Source organism: Muntiacus reevesi, chromosome 3, assembly GCF_963930625.1.
Source record: "Muntiacus reevesi chromosome 3, mMunRee1.1, whole genome shotgun sequence".
Taxonomy (NCBI): Eukaryota; Metazoa; Chordata; class Mammalia; order Artiodactyla; family Cervidae; genus Muntiacus; species Muntiacus reevesi.
The window spans coordinates 37,891,599-37,918,029 of NC_089251.1; the positions used below are offsets into that span (position 1 = coordinate 37,891,599).

At 43.8% G+C, this 26,431-nt stretch overlaps 1 protein-coding gene across 1 annotated transcript in view; it reads right to left on the reverse strand.

Moving 5' to 3' along the window:
• Positions 1-26,431, reverse strand: part of ARHGAP25 (Rho GTPase activating protein 25) — an 88,391-nt gene that overhangs the window by 32,364 nt on the left and 29,596 nt on the right. Inside the window, exons 2-4 of the mRNA XM_065927245.1 lie at positions 14,490-14,689; positions 7,727-7,814; positions 580-696 (exon numbers count right to left, since the gene is read on the reverse strand). Of these exons, the coding sequence (XP_065783317.1) occupies positions 580-696; positions 7,727-7,814; positions 14,490-14,689 (405 nt within the window). The remainder of the gene's footprint in view (positions 1-579; positions 697-7,726; positions 7,815-14,489; positions 14,690-26,431) is intronic.

A 26,431-nucleotide genomic window follows, 5' to 3' on the forward strand; every position in this document is an offset into this window, starting at 1 on the left:
TACTCAGGCTTTTAACCTTAAACTTGAGCTTGTACACTCAAATACTTGTAAGCCAGAAAAGTGTTCGGTTCTGAATTCACTGCATACCTACAACACTAGACACAAACCCAGAACCTCTCCCCAGCCTGACCCCACAGCAACTTTCCTTTCCTGTGCTGATCAGCCTTACTTATGCTTTTAGCATAGATCCTGCCATCAACCCTCTTAGGTTCCGAAGTCCCTGTTACTGGGCAGACTCTTGGTACCGCTGAAGGTTAGTGCTGCCGGGGCCTGGGGTCAGCTGCTCCAATCTATTCATTTTACAGACGAAAGCATTGTGTCCAGAGAGGAGAAAGGACCATTTCAGGGCATCACACACATTTGTCGATGAGTACAAAGGTCTTTCCAGCCCATCTAGAGTTGGCTTTGATATCACTGGGGGAGGGAAGTTAGAGCCGTGGCAATGAGCATGGCCTCAGAGTTGTCCCCTCATGGTCTTCTTTGAACACTGCTCCAGGAAAGATCACGTCTGAAACTATTTCCTTCCCATCTCTGAGATGTCACAGACACCTGTTCAGAAAAGCCGGCAGGGGTCCTTACCTCCAGAGGGCGTGCCAGAGACTCTCCTAAGGAATTTAACCCACTCCTCCATTTCCGCCTGGGAGCTGGCCATGAGGACATAGGAATCCTGTCCAGTACGACTCTGGTCACATGAGGCTGGAGGAAGAAGTGACACTGATGAAGGTCTTATATTTGTTAGGGACTAGAGCAAGGGGCAGCAAGGGGGAAGTCAAGCCTGAATTGCTTCTTTGGTCCAATTAAACAATCAGTCAAACAACACGAAAGCATCTACTTATTCCCAGAAGAACTGAATATCTATGCACCTTTGTTGTTGTCGCTGAAACTCCCAATTCTATAGATGAATCACTGAACTCAGTGGTTTGCATTTGAGTTGATTTGGGCTGAGATCTGCTCTCTTGAATGACAGAAGCCATTTCCTACCAAAAGTAAGAGGAAGTGTGAGGCACAATGTCAGTACTAGAGGAGACAGGCTCTGCCCGTGCAAGTTTTGAAGACTTCAGTCTATCACGCCAGTCATGGATACTGTCTTAGGCTACCCTGAGCTCAGCTGTGGGTGTGGGAAAGGAAACAGCAACTCAGGAGGGAGAGACGGTGAGCACACAGGTGTCTGTTGTGAATCAGTGCTTCTTGTTCAGCATTACTGCTCTCCTGCCTGCACAAGACTTTGCAAACAGTGGCTCTTGATACATAGTTGACAGACAAATGAAGTCTGTTAGGTCTTTGTTTACTGTTCTCGCTTTAAACCCAATATTATAGACACATGTCTGTAGTATGCCCTGGGTTGGAGTTGTCAAGTGGACAAAAGGATAGAGGAAATGACAAGGGGGCAGAGGAGGGACAGGAGACCGAGACAAAGAATGAGAGAAAGAGACAAACAGAAAAGTGGGAGAGAGAAGGAGAGGTGTAGGAGAGGCAACCCATCAAACGTAGGTCTTAAAAACAACAAGAAAACAAGGGCAATTCCTTTCAATGACAAGATACCAATAAATCTCAAATTTTTCTAGGGGATATCAACACATTCTTTTCAAAATATTAGGGTATTTCCTTCTAAAAGAGTTTGTTCTATTATCATATGACCCAGAAATTCCACTCCTGGGTATTTATCAAAAAAACAAAACAAAAACAAAAACACTAATTTGAAAAGATACAAATACTTCAATGTTCATAGCAGCATTATTTACAATTACCAACATATGGAAGGAACTTAAACGTCCATCAACAGAATAATGGATAAAGAAAATGTGGTATATACATACAACAGGATACTATTCAGCCATAAAAAAGTATGAAATTCTGTCATTTGCAGCAAAAAAAAAAAGTATGAAATTATGTCATTTGCAGCAACATGGATGAACTTGGAGGGCATCACACAAAGTAAAATAAGTCAAACAGAGAAAGATAATTATTGTATGATATTGCTTACAGATAACATCTAAAAAATACAACAGACTAGTGGATATAATAAAAAAAAAAAAAGAGAAGCAAACTCATAGATATAGAAAACAAACTAGTTGTCACTAGTAGGGAGAGGGAAGTAGAGACAATAAAGGGTAGAGGATTAAGTGGGACAAACTATTGGGTATAAAATAAAATAAGCTACAAGGATATACTGTACAACATGGGGAAGATAGCCAATATTTTATAATAGCTATATATGGAGTACAACGTTTAGAAATTGTGAATCACTATATTGAACACCTATAATTTACATAATAGTGTACATCAAATAAGTTCAATTTCTTTTAGATGTCAGAAAACATAGCCCGAATTTTATTTGTTTTTTCATTTACTATTTTTTTATTTGAGCATTAATGCTTTATAATTTTGTGTTAGTTTCTGCTGTACAGTAAAGTGAATCAGCTGTACGTATACATATCCCCCCCTTTTAGCCTCCCTCCCCCACCCTGCACCCCACCCCTCTAGGTCGCCACAGAGCACTGGGCTGAGCCCCCCACGTCATACAGCAGCCTTCCACTGACTAGTTTACACACGTTCGCGTGCACATGTCAGCGCTACTCTCCCAATCATCCCACCCTCCCCTTCCTCCACTGTTTCCACATGTCCTTTCTCTCTCTCTATGTCACTATTCCTGCCCAGCAACAGGTTCATCTGTTTAAAAAAAACTTTTAAAAAGAACCTGTTATATCTGCCCAGCTGGGCCCAAACCTGTATTTTCTTTCATAGCAACAGAATACTTCCAAAGTTCCTCTGTTTCCAGTCTCTTGAACCCACCTTAAAATTACCCACTCTCACTTTTGTATGCTTTGGAGAAACCTGATTCCGTAGCCTGGCATGCTACAGTCCATGGAGTCTCAAAGAGTCAGACATGACTTAGTGACTCAACAATGACAACAAACCTGATTCTGAATCCATCTTATCATTGGGTCATCAACAGCTCTTCTGGTCTCAGTCCATGGAAGCACTGGCTATTGAGGATCATCCAGATGTTTCCAGAAGTAAAATGGGCAGTAAAAAGCCCTCGGGGCAGAACTAAAGAATCCCAAAGGAATCACCATATCCCTTTGAAGTAGAACAAGACTCAACTATCATTTCTGCTCCACAGATAAATGAAGCCCAGAGGTACAACGGGCCTTCCCCATTGGTACCCAGTAAGTGCTAAGTCACTTCAGTCATGTTCAACTACTTGCAACTCTATGGACTATAGCCCACCAGGCTCCTCCTCACCCTGGGATTTTCCAGGCAAGAATACTGGAGTGGGTTGCCATTTCCTACTCTAGGGGATCATCCCGACTCAGGGATCAAACCCGTGTTTCTTATATCACCTGCACTGGCAGGCAACTTCTTTACCACTAGCACCACGTGGGAAGCCCGTAAGTTACCACCAAACTCAGGGCAAGGCTACAGATCTTTCTCTCAAGAGTCTCCATCAGCCCATAGTGCTTCAAACTTGACCTTGGCCAAAATTCATCTGGTGTCTTCCATCATGCCTACACTCCAGTCTGAGAGAACATGCCTTTCAGTTCACACTCATTCCTGGGAGACTCATTTGGTTGCATCACGGCAACAATTAAGAAATACCCAGATCTTGATGTTTCTAAATAACCAGAGCTTCTATGACTGGTCTTTCTGATCAGAAGAGCTGATGACAAGGTGGATTCAGAAGTAGGTTATCTCAAAGGCTAAGGAAAGTGAGGCTGAGTGAGATTAAGATAGATTTGAGAGACAAGAACCTCAGGGAATTTGAAAGTTCTTGTTGCCCTACAAACAAATGAGTGTTTAGACACACATCGGTGCTGGGAAGAGCTGTCTTTGAGAGAAACTGCTTGACATTAAAACGAAGCCCAAGAACAGCAGCTCTGCCCTCAGACACACAATTTCTCTGACTTAAACAGTCTGTTCAGCATGTGTCACCTAATGGACTGTTTCTCTTGTTAGAGAGGAACCTGCCTCCTTTTCTTCCCTTGCCTAAGGAACTCCTAGCCAGCCTTTAAAGTCAAAGTTTAATTACTCAGTTGTGTCGAACTCTTTGTGACCTCCTGGACTGTAGCCCGCCAGGCTCCTCTGTCCACAGAATTCTCCAGGTAAGAATACTAGAGTGGGCAGCCATTACCTTCTCCAGGGGATCTTCCCCACCCAGCAATCAAACTCCAGGTCTCCCTCGTTGCAAGCGGATTCTTTACCATCTGAGCCATCAGAGAAGCCCATCCTTTAAAATCTAGTACAAATGATATTTTCTCTAGGGATGCTTCCTTGACATCTCCCCTCCCACTCCAAATCTAGTGGGGAGTCTTTTTTTTAAATCTCTTAACATTCTATCCTTACCTCTATGGAAGCAGTAGCTAAATTATCCTGAACACTGTTTTCCTTATCATTAAAACTGAGTTAACAACTTAATACTAAAACAAAAATACAAAGCTAAAGCCTTGATCTTCTATATGCACAAATCTCAGGAAAGCCAGCTTTCCTGTTGTTTGCGTGAAAACTTTGGAGTCAACCTTGACTTCTCTTTGCTACATCTAATCTGTCAGCAAATGAAATACTCTCTGCCTTCAAAATGTGTCCAGAAATTGCTTATTTCTCACCCCCTTCATCGTCTCTATAACTCAACTGTATAATTGCTATAACCTCCTCTGCTGCTCCTGCTATGTCTTTGCCCCTTTTTAGCCTCAACTCAAAAGAGTTTTAAAACAAAAGTCAGATCATGTTACTTCTCCAATCAAACCTCCCAATGGCTTTCCAACCTACCATTACAAAAATCAAACTTTGTACAGTTAACAACCAGTGCCTGTGAAACTTGGGCCCACCCCTGACCAAATTGCCTCCTCTTCTCCCCTCTCAGCACTCCACTGTAACCACCTTGGCCTCGTTGAGGTTTCCTGAACGTGAGAAATAGGCTCAGAGACTTGGCACCGGCTGCTCCTTTCCCTGGAATGCTCTTCCTCCAGATACACACTTGGCTCATGCCTTCACTTCCTTCAGATCTTGGCTGAAAATAAGTCACCTTCTCAGTGATGTCTATTCTGCCTGCTCTCCTTCAAATGATGAATCAACAGTTGCCATCCCCACCTCACCCAGAACTTCCTCTCTCTTAATTTGCTATCTTCTTATAGTACCAATCCCATCATAAAACTATACAATGTATTCATTTATTTGGCTTGCTGTCAGTCTCCCCCCATTGATTCTAAGCTGCTTACAGGCTGTTTCATTGATTGCTGGGTTCCCAGTTCCTACATAGCAAGTGCTCAATAAATTTGGTGTCACATCTCAGAATGCAGTATGAGAATTAAATCCTACATATTCCACAGAAGGAATAGCCCCCCTCTACCTGATGATCCCCTTTGGGTGGGAGATTGTTATTCTGCTTGAGTTAAGTAGGGAAGGGAAGCCTGCCTCAAATCTTTGCTTGCTCCAAATAAAGAAAAGCAGAGCATAACAACAATGGAACTCTTCTCTGTGGGCTTTGTACAGCTAACACTGGTGATCACAGAGAGGGGGCCCTGATTAGGAAGGCCATTTTTTATGCCAGGGTTGGCCCCTGAGAGTCATCAGTACAAAAAGATGACCAAAAAAGGAACTAAAAATTATCTACATTGTAACAGAAAGCACTGTCTCATTTCAGGTTGGGTGAATGATGACATGCTTGGGAAAATAGCTCCCTACCTTACTGTTGCTTTATAAGTGTTGTTTTTCCTTATGTGATGAGTGTGTGTGTGCACCTACCTACATGTGTGAATCTGCCCAAGAACTGCCCCAGCAGCCCAGGAGACAACTGCAAATGTAAGTTACGATGAGAGGACAGATCTTCACCCTACGCTAGCACAGCAGTGTCCAAAGGCACTGGATTCGTGGTGCAAAGCCCACGGTAAATTTCTAGTTGGAGCTCTCAGTAAGGTCATCCTATATTGAAAAATCAGGCTATGGGACACAAGTTATCATAAGTGGCTGTGTCTCATGATTTGTGCTGGGAAAGGGGCCCTAGACTTGGAATAAACTTTGTGGGAAAGGGGTGGAGTTCTCCCAGAAAGGAGAGATTGGAAAAGTAGGCTCTTCCTTTCAGGAGGAAGAAAAACAGATAGCTCCTCAGATAAAAATCAAGGGAAGGCCCATAAGGTGGCCACTTAGGAAGAGCTGAACTTTTAAAAAAAAAAATCCTATTTTTCTTTGTTTTCTATAAACAGTCATAGCCAGTTTGGAGACTGATTTCTGAATTTTACAATTTCCTCTAGTTATTGCCAAAACATCAAACACTGACATGACACTTACCAGGCACTATACCAAATGTGACATATATATTTGTTTACTTAATCCTCACTATCATCATCACTGTCCCTATTTCACAGGTAAAGAAACAGAGGCAAGCAGAAATTAAATAATTAAATTCAATAACTGATCACAATTACACACATAGCAGGGGCTTCCCTGATGGCTCAGATGGTAAAGAATCTGCCTGCAATGCAGGAGACCCAGGTTCAGTCCCTGGGTCAGGAAGGTCCTCTGGAGAAGGGAAAGACAATCCGCTCCAGTATTCTTGCCTGGAGAATTCCATGGACCTGGTGAGGTCTTGAACATGACTGGGCGACTTTCACTTTACTCTATCATACACAGAGTGAATGGCAGAGCCAGATGTGGTCCCAGGCAGGCTGGCTCCAGATAGTGCACGTCTACCGTCTCTGCTGTACTGCCTTCCCCCTCAAGTTTCTTATGCATAGGACTGATTTGTGTGAGGGTTAAAAAGAGAATTAAGGGAAGGGGCACTCAGGGGACTTGGGGCCTCTCCTGCTGTGTCACCATGGCAGCAGCAAAATCTGGCTGCAGAGCTAGACCAGCAGCCCTGGAGTTCCTGGTGGGGCAAGAGATGGGCAGAAGCAGCTTCAGTGTGACACAACTCCCCTTGAGATGAACTGAGACAAATACCCCTGTTCCCTACATGCGTTCGAGGAAGGTAACTCTTGATTAGAAAGAGGCGTCTCCAGTGTGCTGTTAACTTCTGTAATAGGTGAATTACAGCACCCGACACGTAATAAGTACTCAGGAAGTTGAAGCGGTCATTTCTTATCAGATCACATTGCACCATATGAGACTGCTGACTATCAACCATTTTTGACCTACCAACACGGCAGTTTCTCATGGTTTGATTTATACTTTGTTCATTTTATTGTCCTACTCACCTTCAAAGCTAAGCTCTTTTTCACGTTGTTGCTTAAGCTGCTAAGTCGAGTTCAACATTTTTGCCACCCCATGGACTGTAGCTTGCCAAGCTCCTCTACCATGGGATTTCCCAGGCAAGGATACTGGAGTGGGTTGCCATTTCCTTCTCCAGGGGATCTTCCTGACCCAGGAATCGATCCTGTGTCTCCTGCATTGGCAGGCAGATTCTTTACCAACCACTGAGCCACCAGGGAATCTCCCTTTTAGTTAGCAAGGGTGATATACTTTCAGATCAGTGTCCCAGTGCCTAGTGAATACCTGGCTCCAAGCAGGTGCCCATGAAATGCTTACAGAGCTGAATCAGATGCACATCCACTTAGTTTCCATGTTATTAATGAACTAGTATAGGATCATTAACTATATATAGAACTATTATGCATTCTTACTAGGTTGGTTGGCTAGCTGGTTGACAGACTCACTGAATGTAGCCTTGACTTCTAGGATCAGAAGTAACACAGGAATGTAAGGAACATCTCTCCCACTTTTTGTCACCTACCTGGAATGACTTCGAAGACAAACTTCCCCGCTTCTTCTGGATTTGTGGCGATCTCCTTGATTGTACTTCCAGGTAGATACATGCAGCCCTGCAAGATTGAAAGTGAGGACTTTAAGATAAACAGAAATGTCATCAGCTTCGAACTAAACTTAAGTTGGAGGACAGGCAGGATAGTGATGGGTTGGTGGAGAGGAACATGAAAGCTAGCAACTCAGCTTCGGCTGTTCAGACCTTAGTCAAATTAAGTGGCAGCTGTGTGAGCACAAGGGAGGTGCCTGAGGAGACAAAGAGGACAAGGTCTTGACCAGAGAATGAGCTGAGAGGGTGCCATCAACAACCTGTGTCTCTTCCTACTTTTCCAAGAGCCCAAATTCAGGGCCAAATCAGACACCTGATCTCTGTGGAGGCCATGTTGAGACTGGGGGAATCCTACCACCTGCCAGGTCACCAGAGGGGGCACTGAGAACTGAACCAAGGTCATCAAGGAGATGCAGTACTCAGCAGCAAGAGCTTCTAAGCAGCACACTCCAGGAGTCTGTGCCTTTGCTAAGCACTTCAACTGTGTATTATTCATTTAGTCCTTTCATCAATTCTCCCAGTAAAGTATTGCTACACAAATTCACAAGTGAGGAAATGGGATCAGAATGGTTCTGTGATTTGCTCAATTTCACAGAGCTACGAAGTGGCAGAAATTCATCTCAGAAGTGAGTTCACAGCCTGTGCTCTTCACCATCACAGCTGAGGTGCTGAGACCCCTCAGCATAATGTCCCTTGAAGGGACAGGGGAGGAGGATCATGGATTCCCGGGGCGGGCAGGTGGGGGAGTTGAAGAGTGAGGGTAGAACTTGTGACCTTACACATGAAAATGTCATCAGAAAAACAAGTCACTTCCACCACGTGTACACTCACTGCTTTACCACTGACAGTGCACCGTCACATGCAGTATCGCCTTAGACCTCAGAACAACCCCCAAAGCAGGGCAGGATGGCCACACGCATTTTACAGATGAGGAAACCAATGTTTTCAAAGTCTACGTAACTGCAGGAAAGGACATAACTAATTTGTCCTGGAGTTACTCACTCATAATTTACATCTCACTGACTGTAATAGATAGTGTATCTGATTCAGAGTTGAGTAAACAGGGACATCTTATTTCTAGAACAAACCACGGATGAAAGGATTGGCTACAGAGAAGCTATAAAAGAAGAGTCTTAAGCAACTCTCATATCAGCTCAGAATTCCGAAAGAATAAATGTTCCTTGGGGGGTCTAGAAACGAAAATGTCTAAGACTGAGAAACAAGAGTAGAAAAAAAATAAGAAGAGGAAGAGGAGGGGGAGGAGAGAAAGGGGAAGAGGAGAAGGAGGGGGAGGAGGGAGGCAGGGGAAGAAGGAAAATAAAAAATATCTGCCTATACTTCTCTAATTTTATTATTTAAAAATAGCCACCACCTACACACTCCTCATTATCTTTAAATATCAGTGGCCTCAGGAAAAAACTGACCCTGAGATTATGCTGCTGGATAGTATATGCAGGACTTTCAACACAGATTCTAGCACCAAGTAACTGTTCAATAAATGGTACTTACACATTTTGTATTTTATTTTTACTCTATTTGTATTAAATTTATCAAATAATAGTTTAGAGATGTACTTAGGAGAGACAGATACCTCTGAAATGACATTTTATTTTTCTTCTTAATAGGCAGTGCTCAGTTAAACTAAATAATGAAAAAACAAGTGATATGAACTTTCAGTGAAATATTTTGCATTAAAAATAAAGATAGTACTATTCAGAATTCATCATTTTCTAATTCTTTTTTTCTTCTTGCAGTTCTCCTGAGACACAAGTGACATACTACACTGTCCAGGTTCAAGGTAAACAGCACAATGATTTGACCCACAAACATCATGAAATGATCACTGTAATAAGTCTGGTGAACATCCATCATCTCATATAAATATAAAAAAAATTTCTATTTATCTAATGATTTGCTATATTTTACTATCATTTTTCCTCATATAGTTATTTACATTTAACCAATTTGTATGGTAGAAATAGCATCTAACACTGTGCTACTGTCCTTCCGTTCTCAATTCTGAGTTCAGGGATGCTGGTAGCTTGAATCAGCCATGGTGGGAGTATTTACACCACAGAAATTGGCAAGTGCTTCGTCCAAAATAGTTCCTCTACCAGCAGGCTGTCAGTTAAATACTTCCCAGCATGCCCCCGATAGACAACCATCTGTTCTGACTTCAGAGAAAGCAGATGAATCAACGGGACAGCTACGCCAGGATTGTCTAAAACCATCATGGTAGCAGAGACTTGAGAGCAATTCACTGAGATTCTGTTTTAAACAACTTCCTTGACAAAGAAACTTTTGGAATGAGTTATAGAAAACTAGGTCATGGACTTACAGGACATTATACTGTTAGAGCTGGACAGACCTTTCTGAGAACTCAGAGGAAAAAATGTACAGACTGCCTTCTCCCAAACCCCCCCTGGAAGAGCATAAATAAGAGTCCATTTACTTAATCATTCTCGTTTGTCACACACTTCATCCAATGTTTCTCATTACAAACAGCACTGCACATATCTGATTTCTTTTGAAGAGCTTCTTAAAACCAGAATGACAGGGTCATTCTGGATATGATATTTTTGGCTCTTAGAAATCTAGCCAAATTGATATCTAGAAAGGCTGCACGTACTCATCATCAGCACACATGAGGGCCTTTTTCATATCATTGCACTAACATGATTGCAGCATTTTTGTGTCTTGAGTTTTTAGGGATGTGTGTTCTTTTTAAATTTATAACTAATTTATATTTTAGTCATAGAGAAAGAGAAAATTAAAAGTTTTGTGTAACTCCAATACTCAGATAACTCAGTTAACACCTCTGTGTATTTCTTTCCAAGTCTTTTCCCATAAATTACAGATTCATGATTCTTTTTTTCCTCAAAAATGGGATTAGAATATAAATCATCCTCTGCTGTTAACTGCTTTTTTCAAAGCAATTAAATTATCAATGTCTTTCATTTTCAAAAAGTATCAGTTTCGGCATCAACAACTGAATTATATTCTATTGTATAAATATATACAAGTTCCCTGATATAACTTAGCCCCTTTTGCTATATATTCTTTTTTTGTCACTATTATAAACCCCTATATTAGGAATGCAGGGTCAAAGAATTTGCATTTTTAAAGAGGCATATTACTCTCCACAAAGGTTGTACAGATTCTCATTTCTACCAATTGTGCATGAGAATTCCTGTTCCCTAGTCTTCACTAATATTGGAATTTCTAGAAAATCTTTGCCGGTTTTATAAAAGGACAATGATATCTCATTATCTTCCATTGTATGTCTTTAATTACAACTGAGAGTGAAATTTTTTACATATGCCTTTTGGCTATTACATTTCTTTGGGAAGTTGTCTGTTTAAGTCCTTTGCTCATTTTCCTATTGCTGCTTCTTATAGGTTTGAGAGTACTTTAGATATGAAGAATATTTACCAGATGTATATGAATGGTTTTTCCTGTTTATTCCTTGCCTTTTCACCTTATTATTTTGGTTTTTAAGGTAGAGACATTTCTATTTATGCAATTAAAATCAGCTTAAGAAATTAAAATGTGCTTAAGAAGCACCTGCTTCCCAAAGATCATGCAGGTAATTACACTTTCTTCTCGGATCTTTATGAACTTGTTTTCACGTGTAAGTCTTTAACCCATCCAGCATCATGAATGGTGTGAAACATAGGGTGGAAATAGACCTTTATTTTTTTCCATGAATTTAGTTCATATCTCTCATTTCACTTCAAGATATTTGCAAGGTCTATGAATCCCAAAACAATGTTAAATGATAGTATAATAAAAATTCTTTAGTTTGTATAGATTTTTCTTTATCTTAATGAAATAATGATGGATATATGAAAAGTCTACAAGATGTCCACTTAATTCTTATTTGTTATGGTACTATAGAAGCATCAGCCCAAATTCTCAACTAATTTCTAGGATGAAATTGGTTAAAAAATTATAGAATGTCCACACAAGAAATTATTTTGCCACCACTAAGAATTACATTGTAGAAGAATATTTAATAATAAGGGACAATATTCATGACATATTGTTAATTTTTAATTAAAATATTATTATACTAATTTTGCATTTAGAATAGCTATTTCTAAATGTGTATGCATAGAAAAAACTGGAAGAATTGAGGATTTGGGTAGCTATTTCTTCCTGATGGGATAATTTTTATTTTCTACTTTCTGATTTTCTGCATCCTCCAAATTTCCTACCATGTTCCCATATGGCTTTTGTAGTCAAAATGTTCATATGCATTTAATGTAAAACATTCTAAGAAACTATATTTTATTACTAAAAGCTTTTAAAAAAAACTTTTTATATCTGAAATGAGTTTTGAATTTTATCAAATTCTCTTTTCAGCTGTCTCTTTAGGGGTTGTGTAATTTTTCTCATTTGACTTCTTGATCTTGACTTATTGGCTTGATATATCAATAGGTTTCCTAAAAAATAAGCCACACTTGTCATCCTAGAAGCAGCTTTACTAATTTAATCCTGAGAGGATTCTGAGTTTCCTACTCCCAAGGTAAGGGAGAAAAGTTAGGACCATCAATAATTTATTTCACCCTTTGACATCAATTTATGCTTTTACAAAACAACTTTTTACATGTGCTTCATATAATCCTGTGACAGATGACTGTCTCATTTTACAAGAGAAGAAAGAGGGGTCTAGAAAAATTAAATAATTACATGGCCGGATGGTAGGAGAACCAAACATAAGCTCCCCCCACTACACCTCAGTGAAGTAAGTCTCACTGAGCTGCCCTTTCTGCTAATTTGAGAAGGCCGACGCATTGCTATCTCCCTCACACTTTGCAGATGGGAAGACTTCCTGCCTCACTATTAATGCACTAGGAATTCCATCTTAGCCTGTAATTGCTTGACTCTGATGGGGTCTCTTTGTCAAGTGAAGAAAGTCTGGTTACTACACACAGGACACTGATCAAGAACTCAGTCAGTGATGGGGTCTCCAGCCCTTCTCCAGCCTCTGCAGGAACAAACACTCCCAGCCCTCTGGGAGGAGGGTTGCCCATGTGTCAGAGCCGCAAGCCTGCCCTTAGAGAGAACCGCCCTCTTCCAAAAGAACCTTCTCGTTTCTTTACATACCCTGTCACCCACTTCCAATATCTTCACTCTTCTTGGGGATTTTTTCCCTGCCTCCAGAAGATTCTAGAGTCTGTTCTCCCTAGTAAACCCCTTCCGGCCAAGCCTACTCCTTCCCCTCCACCACTCGAGGAGAGGGTGCTCAGCCCTCCTGGTTGCCTTAAGACATACAATTTACACCTGGGGCCTCTCAGCTGTTACTAACATCTTTTGCTCTCATTCACCACAATGGCCATGAGGCCAGAAGAAAAGACCCAAGCACAAGATTTAGGATCAAAGCCCTCTCTAGCCCCATCCACTCCACCTGGAAGTCCCGTTTACTGTACTTTCAAAGTATATCAGGCAATCTGGTCATTTTCCTGTAGCCCCCAACTCCTAGTGAGATTTTAAACATTATAGCCTCTCATCTAAATCACCCTTATGCCTCTCCACTTCCGCCTTGGATCTATTTTGGAGCGTGGTAGCCAGAGCCATCTTTTTACAACACACACCAAGAATGACCCCTTTCTGCTGGAAACCTTGTTAGGCCTCCCATTTACCTTAGTATAAATGCTCAAGTCCTCACAGAGGCCTACCACCTCCGTTGCAGTTTGTACCCTCACCTCCTGCCCTCTCCTCTCTGACTTCATCCCCTCTGATACTCTCATTCTCTAACTCTTACATCCCCACTCTGCCCTGCTTGCTATTTCCCACGTTTATCAGACATACTCTATCTCAGGCCTCAGGCCTCAGGGCCTTTGCACTGGCTGTCCCTGCCACCTGGAGTGCTATTTCCCCAGAGATCTGCCTGGCCAATTACCACTCCTCCTTAATCTTTGCTCAGATGTCCCCCTCTTCATGAAATCATTCTGACCACCCTTCTTGAAATAGTACCACCTCCCTCAAATGACCAATCTCCCTAGCCCACTCTACTTTTTCCTCATAGAAATAGTCATTTTCTAACAAACCACATACTTTTCTTAATGATTATGTTTATTTTCTGTCTTCCCCACCCCATCTTCTAAGTTTCACATGGCAGGGTATTGTTTTTTTTAATCTGTTTTACTCACTGGGGTTATTTCAATTCCCCAGAACAGTGCCCGGTGCAAAGTAGACGCTCAACAAATACTGATTGAACAGACAAATAAATCAAAATCCCAGACCAATTTTCTTAAACCCAAATCAACTCTCCCTGAGCCCTTGTGCTCTGCATCCCCATCAAGAGCACGCTGTCACGGAGTCCCCTTCGCTCTTCACCTAAAACTATCACAGCGTTGTTAATCGGCTATACCCCAATACAAAATAAAAAGTTAAAAAGAAAAGGCCATAGCTTCCAGGCTTGACCTAGTGCTGTGTTTAGAAAGAGCCCCAGTGATCATCTTGGGGCTCCGTGGAGGATCATCACCCTGTCACCTCTGAAGCCCAGTTTATATTATCTTGACAAGGGTGAGAAAGACAGAGAGAAGCCCTTTCGAATGGACAGGATGTTATCCTAGTGAGAAGTCCCCTGTGAGTTTATAGGACTCTCCGGCGCTCTATCCGCCTCCCACGCCCGGGAGGGGACCGCTGTAGGAAGAAGGGCAAATAGCCTAGTTGGTACCTGTGGCTTTACGTCCTCCTCGTCCTTGTAGTAATAGAGCTGCTGCGCCCTCAGCACGAAGTACCTCTGCTGCCAGTTTTTCACGATGGACCTCTGCTTCTTCAGCCAGCCCATCTTGATGGGTCTTTCCAGCGGGTTGGGGGTGGATGCAGGGTGAAAGGCCGCCATCTGCTCTCCGGTCATCACGCTCCTTGACCGAGCTGTAGAGAGGGACAGACAGGCGGGCTGACCTGGACTGTGAGCAGTGTGCAGAGAGGGCCCGGGAGGCACTGGGCCCCAGCCAGGCCGGGCTTAGGGGTCCAGATCTGCTGCAGAGAGGATGCCCCGGGACCCAGCGAACCAGCGGAGGGGCCCACTCCCACCAGCGCCGGCCCTGGGGCTCTCCACCCGCAAGGTCCGGCAGCTGGAGTCCGCTCCCTCCTTCTACAAAGCCAGAGATTGGCTGGAGCCGTCTGAAGAGGAAGTGGCCGCAGCATCTGACAAAAGGTGCTTCCTTTTTCCTGCGTGGGAGTCAATATCTGACAAGAGAGGGGAGAAAATAGTGCCTCTTGCTCTCAGGGTTCAGGGTGAGTCCCACGCAGCTGCAGAGCAGTCAGAAGCTGCCTGACTTCTTCCACAGAAGGAGTTGCTGTGTTCCCCAGCCTCACTGTCTGCTTCTGCCCTGCCCCGGCTGCCCCGAAAGCCCCTCACCCCTGACCTTAGGCCACCATGCAGGATGCGGGCACCTCCCAAATCCTTCTGCCCGGGGTTGTCGAGTGCTTTCTGTCCCCCTGCCCACTGGGCAGCCCTTTCTGCCGGGCCAAGGGCCTCCCTGTGGCTGCCTTCCCATTGCCCTTTCGGCTGGGTTGCCCCTCCCGCGTGGCTGACAACATGCAAGCATTTGAAAGGAGCATGAGTCTGCCAACAGGACCAGAAGCAGAATTTGAATCCAGACCCTTCAACCCACTGCACTGGGTAGTTTCTTTTTGTTTTCACACAAGAGCTCTGCCTGTCATCAGATTAGGTCCAGGTGACCACAGCTCGTCTCCATGGTAACGCCCACTGAGGATAACTCTCCTCTTCCCTCCTTTCCACAGCAATCGATCAGCCAACCTGGGATCCCCCCAGGTCAGCATGTAGCTTCTCTGTTTCTGCCCTTCCTTCTTTCCCAGCTGGTTCAACAGTGCCCTTAAAACCACGTTGGAGGTCCCTGTCTCCCCAACCTTGTGCTGAGCGAACTCCATACCCATCAGTCTCCTGTGTCTGCAGTCTCCTCCTTGCTGGAGGAAGTCTCCATCTTATCCTTTCACTTTCCTTCATTCCCCTTTATCCAGCTTTTGTCAGTCCCCAGAACGTTCACGACATAGCTGAACTAAGCCAATTCCTCTCTCAGCCCATCTCATCCCACCTGGTTAAAGACCAGTTTTTCCTTTCTTGGCTCTTTCAGCCTGCATACATCAGGCAACTTCTCTGAGCCCGTTTCCTCACTTGTTAAACTAAGATCATCATAGCCCCTATTCTATGGAATTGCTGTGGAGATTAAATGAATTTACATATATATAAATATACATATATATATATGTATATACATTTATATATATATAAATATATATAAATAATAAATATTATATATATATAAATATACATATTATAAATATATATATATAAACCACTTTGCACACAGTCCCTCGTCCAAGGTGAACAAATGTCGCTCATTATTTTTATCAACAGATGACTTTACTTCCTGCTTTGAAGATGGAGACCACTGTTGAGGATCTCCTAAACTTCCCTGTTAGTTTCAAAATGTTGCTCCATCATCAAACCTTCCTTTTTCCTTCATTCCCACCTTCAGTGCATTGAAGCAACAACTTCTCTCATGGCTTTTGATTCCTTTTTCAAATCTTTTTCTAGACCTGTTGGTTTTTCATTCTGTATTTCTGTTCACGATATGCTTTCAAATACCAGAATTGTATACGGCATTACAGTCTTTCTTCCACTGACTCTAATTGGATCCAGAGTTATCACCCTATTTATATATTTCATCCTGTATTGCTGTCTGAGATGGACTCTTCCCTACCTGGGCTTCCTTGACCCCACAAAGGGTCTGCGTTCCTGTCACATACTGGCATTCCCAAGGTGCAGCTTGCAGCATCATCCCTTGCCTCTCACCAGGGACTGGAGAGGTCAGCCTATGTGGTACACCAGGACACAGACATACTTAATTCAACCTCCTTTGCACAGCCATCATAAGAGTGCCCATTGTAGTAAAAAGTAACTTGACATTCTGATGACAATTCAGCAGCATGCTAGCAATGCATTTGCTTTATATCCATGTGTCCTGGCATGCCAGTTAAGGACTTTATCTTAGATCTTGCTCTCCCCTTTACCGCTGTCTTCAAGGTCTTCCATCTTTAACTCAAAGAACAGCCACTCTGGGGCTGATCACTTGCTCTAAGGCTGTTTCAATGATCTGAAGGAACCGGAGGAGTGTTTGGGGAATTTGAAGTGTCTCTCTAGGCCAGAGACTGTCACTTGGAAAGACTCATATTTGTACTAGAAAGAGGGCAGAAGTGGAAAGAATGGTTTGTATTCAGAATTTTGGAAGAAGACTGAAGAGTGAGAGATTCTGATGGATGCCCAGGGATCTTCTCTCACCTCAACAGCCTCTGTGTAACCCGGCTCAATGGAACTTATGTGATCATTCAGCTGAAGCAGCACCAGACTTGGGAGGGATGGCGTCCCTGCTAGCAAGTACTTAATGAGAAACCTTCATATGGCTTCTAGGGTGATGCCACCAACGGCAGCCTGTGCAGGAGAGGAGGGAATCAGGTGGGTGCCATGTAGTGGTTCTGAAGACTCCGGTCTCCCCAGATTCAGGTTATGCCCCGCCCTCCAAGAGATCACAGAAACTCTTAGAACTCCTCTAGGAGATAGGAGAAACCAGAAGACTCCAGAAGCACTGAAGAAGTAGGAGCAGGGGAGCAGGACCCATAAAAACACTGGAGACTGAAGAGAACCAACTCAGTGAAGAAAGAATCAGATGCTGGGAAATTTTTCATGCTCTGTAGTGGTAAAAACTGTGAGAGTTAGACCATAAAGAAGGCTGAGTGCTAAGGAATTGATGCTTTCAAATGGTGGTGCTGGAGAAGACTCGTGAGAATCCCTTGAACTGCAAGGAGATCAAACCAGTCAATCCTAAAGGAAATCAACCCTGAATAATCATTGGAAAAACTGATACTGAAGCTCTAACACTTCGGCCACGTGATGCAAAGAGCTGATTCATTGGAAAAGACCCTGATGCTGGGAAAGATTGAGGGCAGAAGGGAGAAGGGGGTGACAGAGAATGAAATGATTGGACGGCATCATTAACTCAGTGGACATGAGTTTGAGCCAACTGCGGGAGATGGTGAAGGACACGGGAACCTGGTGTGCCGCAGTCCATGGGGTCACAAAGAGTCGGACACGACTGAGCGACTGAACAACAACAAAAGTGGCAAAAACAGCAGCAACAGAAACAAACATATGAAGCTCCACACCTCCCCCTAGAAGCATCCGTGCATTACAGAATGGCCTGGCAAAGGAGGAGTAGATATATGAATCTTACATCCTTAGACTTGGTTAAGAGGGGCCTTGATGTCCTGGTGACAAGTAGGTGACCACTTTGTCCGCACGTGTGGGATCTAGGCCTTGGCTGACCATCTGTTATATTTCAGAAATGATCCCATTCACCCATACGTCCATCAAATGTGATGTGACTTGGGGCACTGGGCCATGGAGTACAGATGGTTCAGAACAAATGCCCATTGCTAGAATCAGGCCCGAACACTGGGGAGATGATAGCAAAGTTTCTGATGAGACAATAAAGAAGCCGGGGCTCCTTCTGTCCCATATCAGAGCTGTCTCCCACATCGGCCCGCAGTAAGGCCCCTCAGCCAGCCTGCTTATCATGAGTCAAATACCAGAGAAGAAAGCCTGATGGGCCCCAAGTTGGACTTGGTTTTGACTACATTTTCTGACTTTTTCCTTTGAACAGTTTCTCTTCTCTGTGGGTGTGACTTGTTCCTGAATAAAGTAAACAAAGAAATCTGTTACTATTTATGGGGGCTGTTTCTCATAATGAAAATAAAAAGTGTGATAAGCTTTGCTTGTAAGCCAGTCATCACATACTAGTGCATGCTCCCAGCCCTTTGGGCAGGAAGTCTGAGCTGGATTGTGGGTTGGAGAGGGGGTGGCGAGTGGCTAGTGAGGCAAGGTGAGCAGTTGGAAGGCAGTTGTTAAAAGTTTACAGAACACTCTAGGGATGTGGGAAACCCACCCTTACTCTCATAGATAAAGAAAGAATAGGCCCCAAGACCTGCACTGTCCAGTAATATAGTAACCACTTGCTATGACTGGCTACATACATCAAAATGAATTAAAATAAATTAAATTCAGTGCCTTGTTCACACCAGCCACATCTCAAGTGCTCAATAGCCCTTGAGGCTCACGGCTAGTAATAGACAACATAGAATATTTCCATCATCACAGAAAGTTCTATTGGTTGGCACTTCAAACATGAAATGAAACAGGCCATAAAGGTGGGAATATCATTTTATCAAATAGAGAAATCAAACTGGAGGGTCCAGAGAAGAAGTGGCTTCTGATGGCAGAGTTAGAAGTTCAGCCTTGATCTGAGAGGTTAGAGGGAGCCAACTCACCTACCTGAGCAAGAGAGGTCTGTGATAAAATAGCCAAGTGATTTAATTGAACTGATTAGGCTGCACTCTAGTCGGCAGGTGAGGGAAGGCGAGATGAGACATAGAAAAAAAGACACAGAAGTTCCACATTCTCAGTGATGAGGTTTCTACAGTAGGAGTTAGCTGCTTTTTGCCCCAAATTGGAATGAGAAAAAATTAAAGGAGGAAGTTTAAATAGAGAAGTCAGCTGGGGAGGCATTATCACTTCCTTTCTTTATCTTCTCATCTTCTGACCCCTCTCCCTCCAGATAATCAATCACAAAATCTTCTAAGGTCTACTTCACAGATGTTTCTGCCAACTTCTCTCAACTCTGCATCAGTTTAGATTCTATTTTAGAAGCTGTGAACATGTGAGTGAGATGGGAATAGTTCGGTCAAAGCCAGAACTCTCTAAAGATATTTTCTCAATATGTTGATCTGAGCAGTGCATTAGTCTGGGAACCTTGTTTAAATAAATTTGAAAAGGGAGTAGAATTTACATGGCCAGCCCCCAGACACCCTTTCCTGAGCTGTGGACTCATCTACCCAACTGCCCACATGTACCACCGTGAAGATCTCAAGGTCATGTGTTGCTAGTTGAACTTACCACTTCCTCCCCCATCTCCCACCCATTCTTTGGGCTTGTGCAACAGACACATTCAAACCTGCTTTTCTATGGTTTGTTGTGACTGACCTCTTCTTAGTCAACCAGCCAATCCAGAAGGCTGCACCATTCCTACATCCTCACAATCAACAGGTTTCTTTCTCTCTGATCCCTCCTCTTTACCCCCACTGGTTTTTTGGGCCCATTTGTCCTCTCCCTGGATTTATGCAATAGTTGCCTGACCTGTCTCCCTCCCACCAATCTCACCTCTAACCCACTGATGACATTGTTTATGACACAGTTCTTCTGAAACACAAGTCTAACCATGTTACTCTTTGACCTAGAAACCTTCAATGACCCTCCAACATCTTTATTCCAAAAGATCAAGGCTAAACTACCTACTATGGGATTCAGAATCCTTTGTGATTCTCCTACTGTGTTTCCTGCTCTTCTTCCATACCCATCCTGAACTTTTTCCATGACAATATTCTAGTCTCTCTGCTGGAATATTCTCCCACCCATCCTTAGCCACCCCCAGTTGGACCTCTTGGAATGTTCTTGTTCATCCTTTAAGACTTCTGGCCACACCTCCCACAAGAAGCCTTTTCAGCCCAGGCAGACTGAGTCAAGCCCTGGGCGCTGATCCCTCTTAGCTGGGAATACATGCCCTTCAAAACAGTTATCATGCCTTCTGGTCCTTTTCTTATTCTGTCTTCATTCTCTACCTGAACTCTAAGAGGACAGGTGTCAGTCTATGTCTGCCTCTTAAAACATGGGCATTAAATGGAGGTCATAATTGTTTGCATTACTATCATAGTATAGATTTGATTATATATTAAATGAGAGAAAATATAGAAGTGATGAAAGGAAAGAGATGAATGAAGTAAGAGGGAAGGAGGAAAGGAAAAGGGGGAAAACGAACTGGACAATGTACAATATTCTGGGTACAAATCCAGAGGTCTGGATTAGAATGATGTCAGGGGAACAGAGAGCATAAGAGAGGCAGTGGTGAGGTGGATCACTGGAGCCCCACACCTGGCTGAACAGGAGGTGGGTGTGAGGTTTGGGGTTTGAGTGGCTCAGGTTAGGGGGCCTTCATTCTATGCATATTGGCCAAGCACTTGGCACAAACTGGGAACAATGACTGGATCTGGGATCTAAGATCAGCCAGACATAACCCTGCCTCCAGATAGCGCATAGGCCTCCAAGGCCCTTTTGTAGAAGCAGGGAAAGAAGCAGAGAGCGTGGTTGGTGGGAATGGGCAAGAAGGTCCTGTTCTGGGTATGATGAAATACAAGGGTGGGCTGGTGATTGCAGCCATGAAATTAAAAGACACTTACTCTTTGGAAGGAAAGTTATGACCAACCATACTAAAAAGCAGAGACATTACTTTGTCAACAAAGGTCCGTCTAGTCAAGGCTATGGTTTTTCCAGTAGTCATGTATGGATGTGAGAGCTATAAAGAAAGGTGAATACTGAAGAATTGATGCTTTTGAACTGTGGTGTTGGAGAAAACTCTTGAGAGTCCCTTGGTCTGCAAGGAGATCCAACTAGTCCATCCTAAAGGAGATCAGTCCTGGGTGTTCATTGGAAGGACTGATATTGAAGCTGAAACTCCATTACTTTGGCCACCTGATGCGAAAAGCTGATTCATTAGAAAAGACCCTGATGCTGGGAAAGAATGAAGGCAGGAGGAGAAGGGGATGACAGAGGATGAGATGGTTGGATGGCATCACCAACTCAATGGACATGGGTTTGGGTAGACTCCGGCAGTTGGTGATGGACAGGGAGGACTGGCGTGCTGTGGTTCATGGGGTCGCAAGGAGTCGGACACGACTGAGCAACTGAACTGAACTGAACTGAGAGGTTTTGACTTCCCCAGAATTCTTGTTTTCACAGGTGAGGCCTGTGTGTTCAGAAAGAGGTTACTGGGGGAAAAGAGGTGAAAGTGAAAGGCAGGATGTGAGAATCTCCTGTCTGGAAAGTAACATAACAGATGTTCAGAAAAATTAAAGAAAAGGATGAGCCCAGGGGATACTAGAATTGAGGGAAACATTTTTAAATCAGGGCACTGGAGATCAACTTAGATACAAGGCAGAAAAGGTTACTGTTTTCCTTCTCCTTACAAAGAGCTTGCACTAGGTGTGAGTGTGGAAGAAAGGAGGTACAGCACGAAAATCCACTCTCCCCAAGAGTTTAGCGATGGAGCAGGGGTTGCTGCCTGGAAGGGATGTGAAAGGAGAGGCTGTCATTCCATGCTAAGCAAAGATGCAGGGCCAGTATTGGCCCATCTCACAACCCTGGGCCAGGAGGTGTCCTGGAGGAGCAGATAGTACCCCTGGAGGGATGGATGTAGCGACTCGCCAGGTAACAGCTTCTTAAGAGGAGCACTGGCTGGGTTTCAGCCCTGATCACTTTCTGCCAAGACTTTTGACCGCACACTTACACAAACGTCTGTGTTCTATTAGAGGACGCTTAAGGATACAAGTACTGTTCAAAAGCAAGAGGTCTTTTATAAAGAAGTGTTTGAGCTTCTGATCTCAGTATTCTCTTTCAGAAAAGCATATTTGGCTGCATAGGTGAGTAAAGGCCCCATGGCTTGGGAATAAATATCTCTTTTTAAATTTATGTTTTTATTGAAGCCTAGTTGAATTATAATGTTGTGTTAATTACCATTGTACAAAAAAGTGACTTACATATATGTCTGTGTGTATGTGTTAGTCACTCAGTCATGTCTGACTCTTTGTGACTCGATGGACAGTAACCGCCAGGCTCCTCTGTCCATGGAATTCTCCAAGAAGAATACTGGAGTGGGTTGCCATTCCCTTCTCCAGGGGATCTTCCTGACCCAGGAACTGAGCCCGGTCTCCTGCATTACAGGCAGATTCTTTACCAACTGAGCCACCAGGTACTCATGTGTCCACATTCCTTTTCATATTCTTTACTTTTTCTTTATGGTTTATAACAGGATATTGGATATAGTTCCCTGTGCTATACAGCAGGACCTTATTTATCCCTCCTATATTTAATAGTTTTCATCTATTAACCCCAAACTCCCAGTCCATCCATCTCCTCCCCCCACTGTCACCTTGGCAATCACAAGTGTGTTCTCTATGTTTGTGAGTCTGCTTCTATTTTGTAGATGGTTTCATTTATGCCATATTTTAGATCCCACAAATAAGTGATATCATATGTTATTTGTCTTTCTCTTTCTGACTTACTCCACTTAGTATGATAACCTCTAGTTGCATCCATGTTGCTTCAAATTGTATTATTTTCATTCCTTTTTATGGTTCAGTAGTAAGGAATAATTATCTTGGTGCTTTTTATTGCATGTCTGCAGGTGCTAGAGCTATGAAGCAGTTCTTGAGACAAGGACCGTGTCTTATTCATTTGGTATCATGAAGGAGCACCCTCACTGTGTCTGACTCAGAAAAGTTAATTGGAAGGAACAAAGAGAGAGGAAGAAAGTGCGTGTGTGTATGTGTGTGTGTGTGTGTTAGAAGAAAATAAAATACTGTTGAATAAGGTTCAGCAGGTAAAGAATCCACCTAAAATGCAGGAGACACAGGAAGTGGGGGTTTGATCCCTGGGTCCAGAAGATCCCCAGGGGAGGAAATAGGAACCCATTCCAGTATTCTTGCCTGAAAAAAATTTCATGGACAGTGGAGCCTGGCGGGCTAAAGTTGAAAGAGTCGCAATGAGTCAGACAGGACTGAGCGATTAAACCCCCACACAGGCAGAAGATTCTGTGATAGGATATGTTCTCTTTAACAAAGAAACTTATATCCTTTAAATTAACCAACTGGAAAAATTTCTTGGGCATTTCCTATGTGCAGAGCATGGTGCAAGGTAATGTGCAGTGTTTAAAATATGGAGGAAACCCTCTAAATTAGTGAACTCGAGACTTATGAGTCTTCAAACATTTGCTATGCAGCCTGGCGCACAAAAATACATTCTGCTGCACCCTGATGTCTATAGCTGACTCCACTCTGACCTAGCTGTTGGTGGACCAGAGCCCTCTCATATTCCTCTTGTATAAAAAAGGGGACTCATTATCAATCACAAACCGCAAAGTATGAAAAGACAGAAGTTCAGGCGTGAGAAAGTATGTTCCCAGGAACAGGGATTTTTATAAATTTTTTTTCACCAATCTAACCACACTTCCTAGAAAAGCATTTGGTCAACTAAAGGTCCTCAGTAAATATTTCTTGAGTGAATAAAATAAATATTTTAGTGAGAAATGTGAGTCACCACCAGACGTTGTATATATTTGCAACCAACGTTGGCTGATCTACATATTTGTGGGATTTCTAGATATGTTCACTTGTGCCCACGCAAGCAGAGCAGCCAGGGAAGATGGAATCCCTGATATGAAAGATCCACACAAACAGTGCTGTATTTAGTGAGGTCTTAGCTGTGCCAGCCACCGAGGAAGCACTACCAGGGTCAAGTCCAGTGTGGTTGAATGCTCACCCTGTGTCTTCACGGAAAGCTCTATGTTTTACAGACCAGGAACCAGAGCTCAGAGAAATGAAGTGACTGGCCCAGGTACACAGCAAGAAATCTAATTTCAAAGCCCCAAATCCATCCCTAGGCACACAGTCCATAGAGGCACATGTGCTGTGTGCTAAGTTATTTCTGTCGTGTCCGACTCTTTGCAACCCCATGGACTGTAGCCCGCCAGGCTCCTCTGTCCATGGGATTTCCCAGGCAAGAATACTGGAGTGGGTTGCCATTTCCTCCTCCAGGGGATCTTCCTGACCCAGGGATTGAGCCTGCGTCTCTTAAGTCTTCAGCATCGACAGGCGGGTTCTCTACCACTAGCACCACCTAAGAGCCCACAGGGAGGCACATATTCTAGTGGTAAAGAGAGACACCGGGACTGGGAATTGTGTGTAAAAATTCACAGAGCTAGACAGGCAGAGGGAAGTGAAGAGGAGACCGTTCCCCGCCCATCGTGGGAGACACCTGCCGTGGCCTCCACCCGTTTTGCTGCAATGTTATGTGTAAACCACTCTGTGCTGCTTTTTCCGTCCAACATAAGCTCTGCAGGGTTCAGCAGGCCTTGATGAAAGAGCGATGGGGAAGAGTAGCACTGAGACTGCCGCCCAGCACCAAGGCGGTGCTGACGCCCCGACAGGAAAATGGACATATTAGGCAGTCCTGCTGCGTCTCACGGGCTCCCTGCACAAGCTCCTTTGAGGAGACCTGAGCAGAGCCCAGGCGGGCTGAGACCTGGGAGGTAAGAACTTGGAACCAACCCCAGGGGCCGCAGCACTCAGCCCACAGGGCAGCTCACAGCGGATCCCCCACATGGCTGAGGGGCAACCCCGGGAGCCATGGGAAACAGTAGCCCCTCATGGCTGCCTCCCTGGAGATGGTCACTAGGGGTTATTACAACCACTGCTTAGACCCTCTATACACCCTGCACGCACCCCCACACACTCATATACACCCACACACATTCACACCCCCCTGCACACCCCCACACACTCACAGTCACCCCCTGCACACTCATATATAGCCACACACATTTGCACATGCACACACACACACTTACACCCACCCACACACTGACACCCACCCACACACATATACTCCTCTCACTCACATCTAAACTCACACATCCATCCACATTCACACACAGTCACATACCCACCCACACACTATCCACCCCACCACACACGCAGACCCTCAGCTATCTAGTTAACAGACTGTGGGAAGACAGCTTTACTAGGAAAAAATGAAGTCTTTTAACTTCAGAACCTCCAGGCCCACTTTTTCTCCCCCTCTTCTCTTTTCCTTCTCCAAGGCAAACTGACCTCTATTCTGAAACACCCACTGAATATTCAGGGAGGTGGGGAACTTTAAAAATCTTTCCACTTTCAAAATCTGGCATTTAGACTTCAGAATACATTTATCTTGTGATTACTCTCCTGGAATTTTGTCATAAATTCTCAGTCTCATTTTTAACTTTGGCTTGAAAAATCTTTGCTCCACCCCCACCCCTGCAAAAGGTAATGAGATGTAAGACCGAGGACAGCTCTGTTCACCCAGAATGAAGTCATATGGGTCTACCCAGGACACTGGCCTTGAGACAAACAAGATAGAATTCAAAGAAATATCTAAAATTCTTCCTTGAATACCTGCCTCCAGACCTAGGAACTGAGCAGGTTTAATGCTCCCGTGTTCTGTAGCTCAGAGACATTCATTGTTTGACAAGCGAGCCTTTCAATCTAAAAAAGCAAACTCTGCCTTGCAAAGGGGCTTAGCACACACAGCCACATCTTTTGTAGGAAAAAGTAAGAATGTGGTCTCCGTAGGTTACGAAGAAGAGAGCCAGGGTCTTTAGGCTTTCAAGGTCTACACTTTGAATTCACCCGACCTAGGCTGCCTCTCCAGGGCCACCCCTCTGGCGTTCACATTTTGTAACTTGTGTGTCTCTTGGGAATGCACAGAGCTGTTGCCTCTTGTGGGTGTGTGTCTCCATCCGTTGCAACAGTTGACTGGCCCCTTCGGCCGATCTTTGCATAACAGGAAGCCAAGCATAAAAACAAGAAGCGCACAGAATTGTGAGCGCTTCCGAATAAACACTGCTCAAGGCTGCCTCTTCCTCAGCTCATGGTGAAGAGGAGATTTGG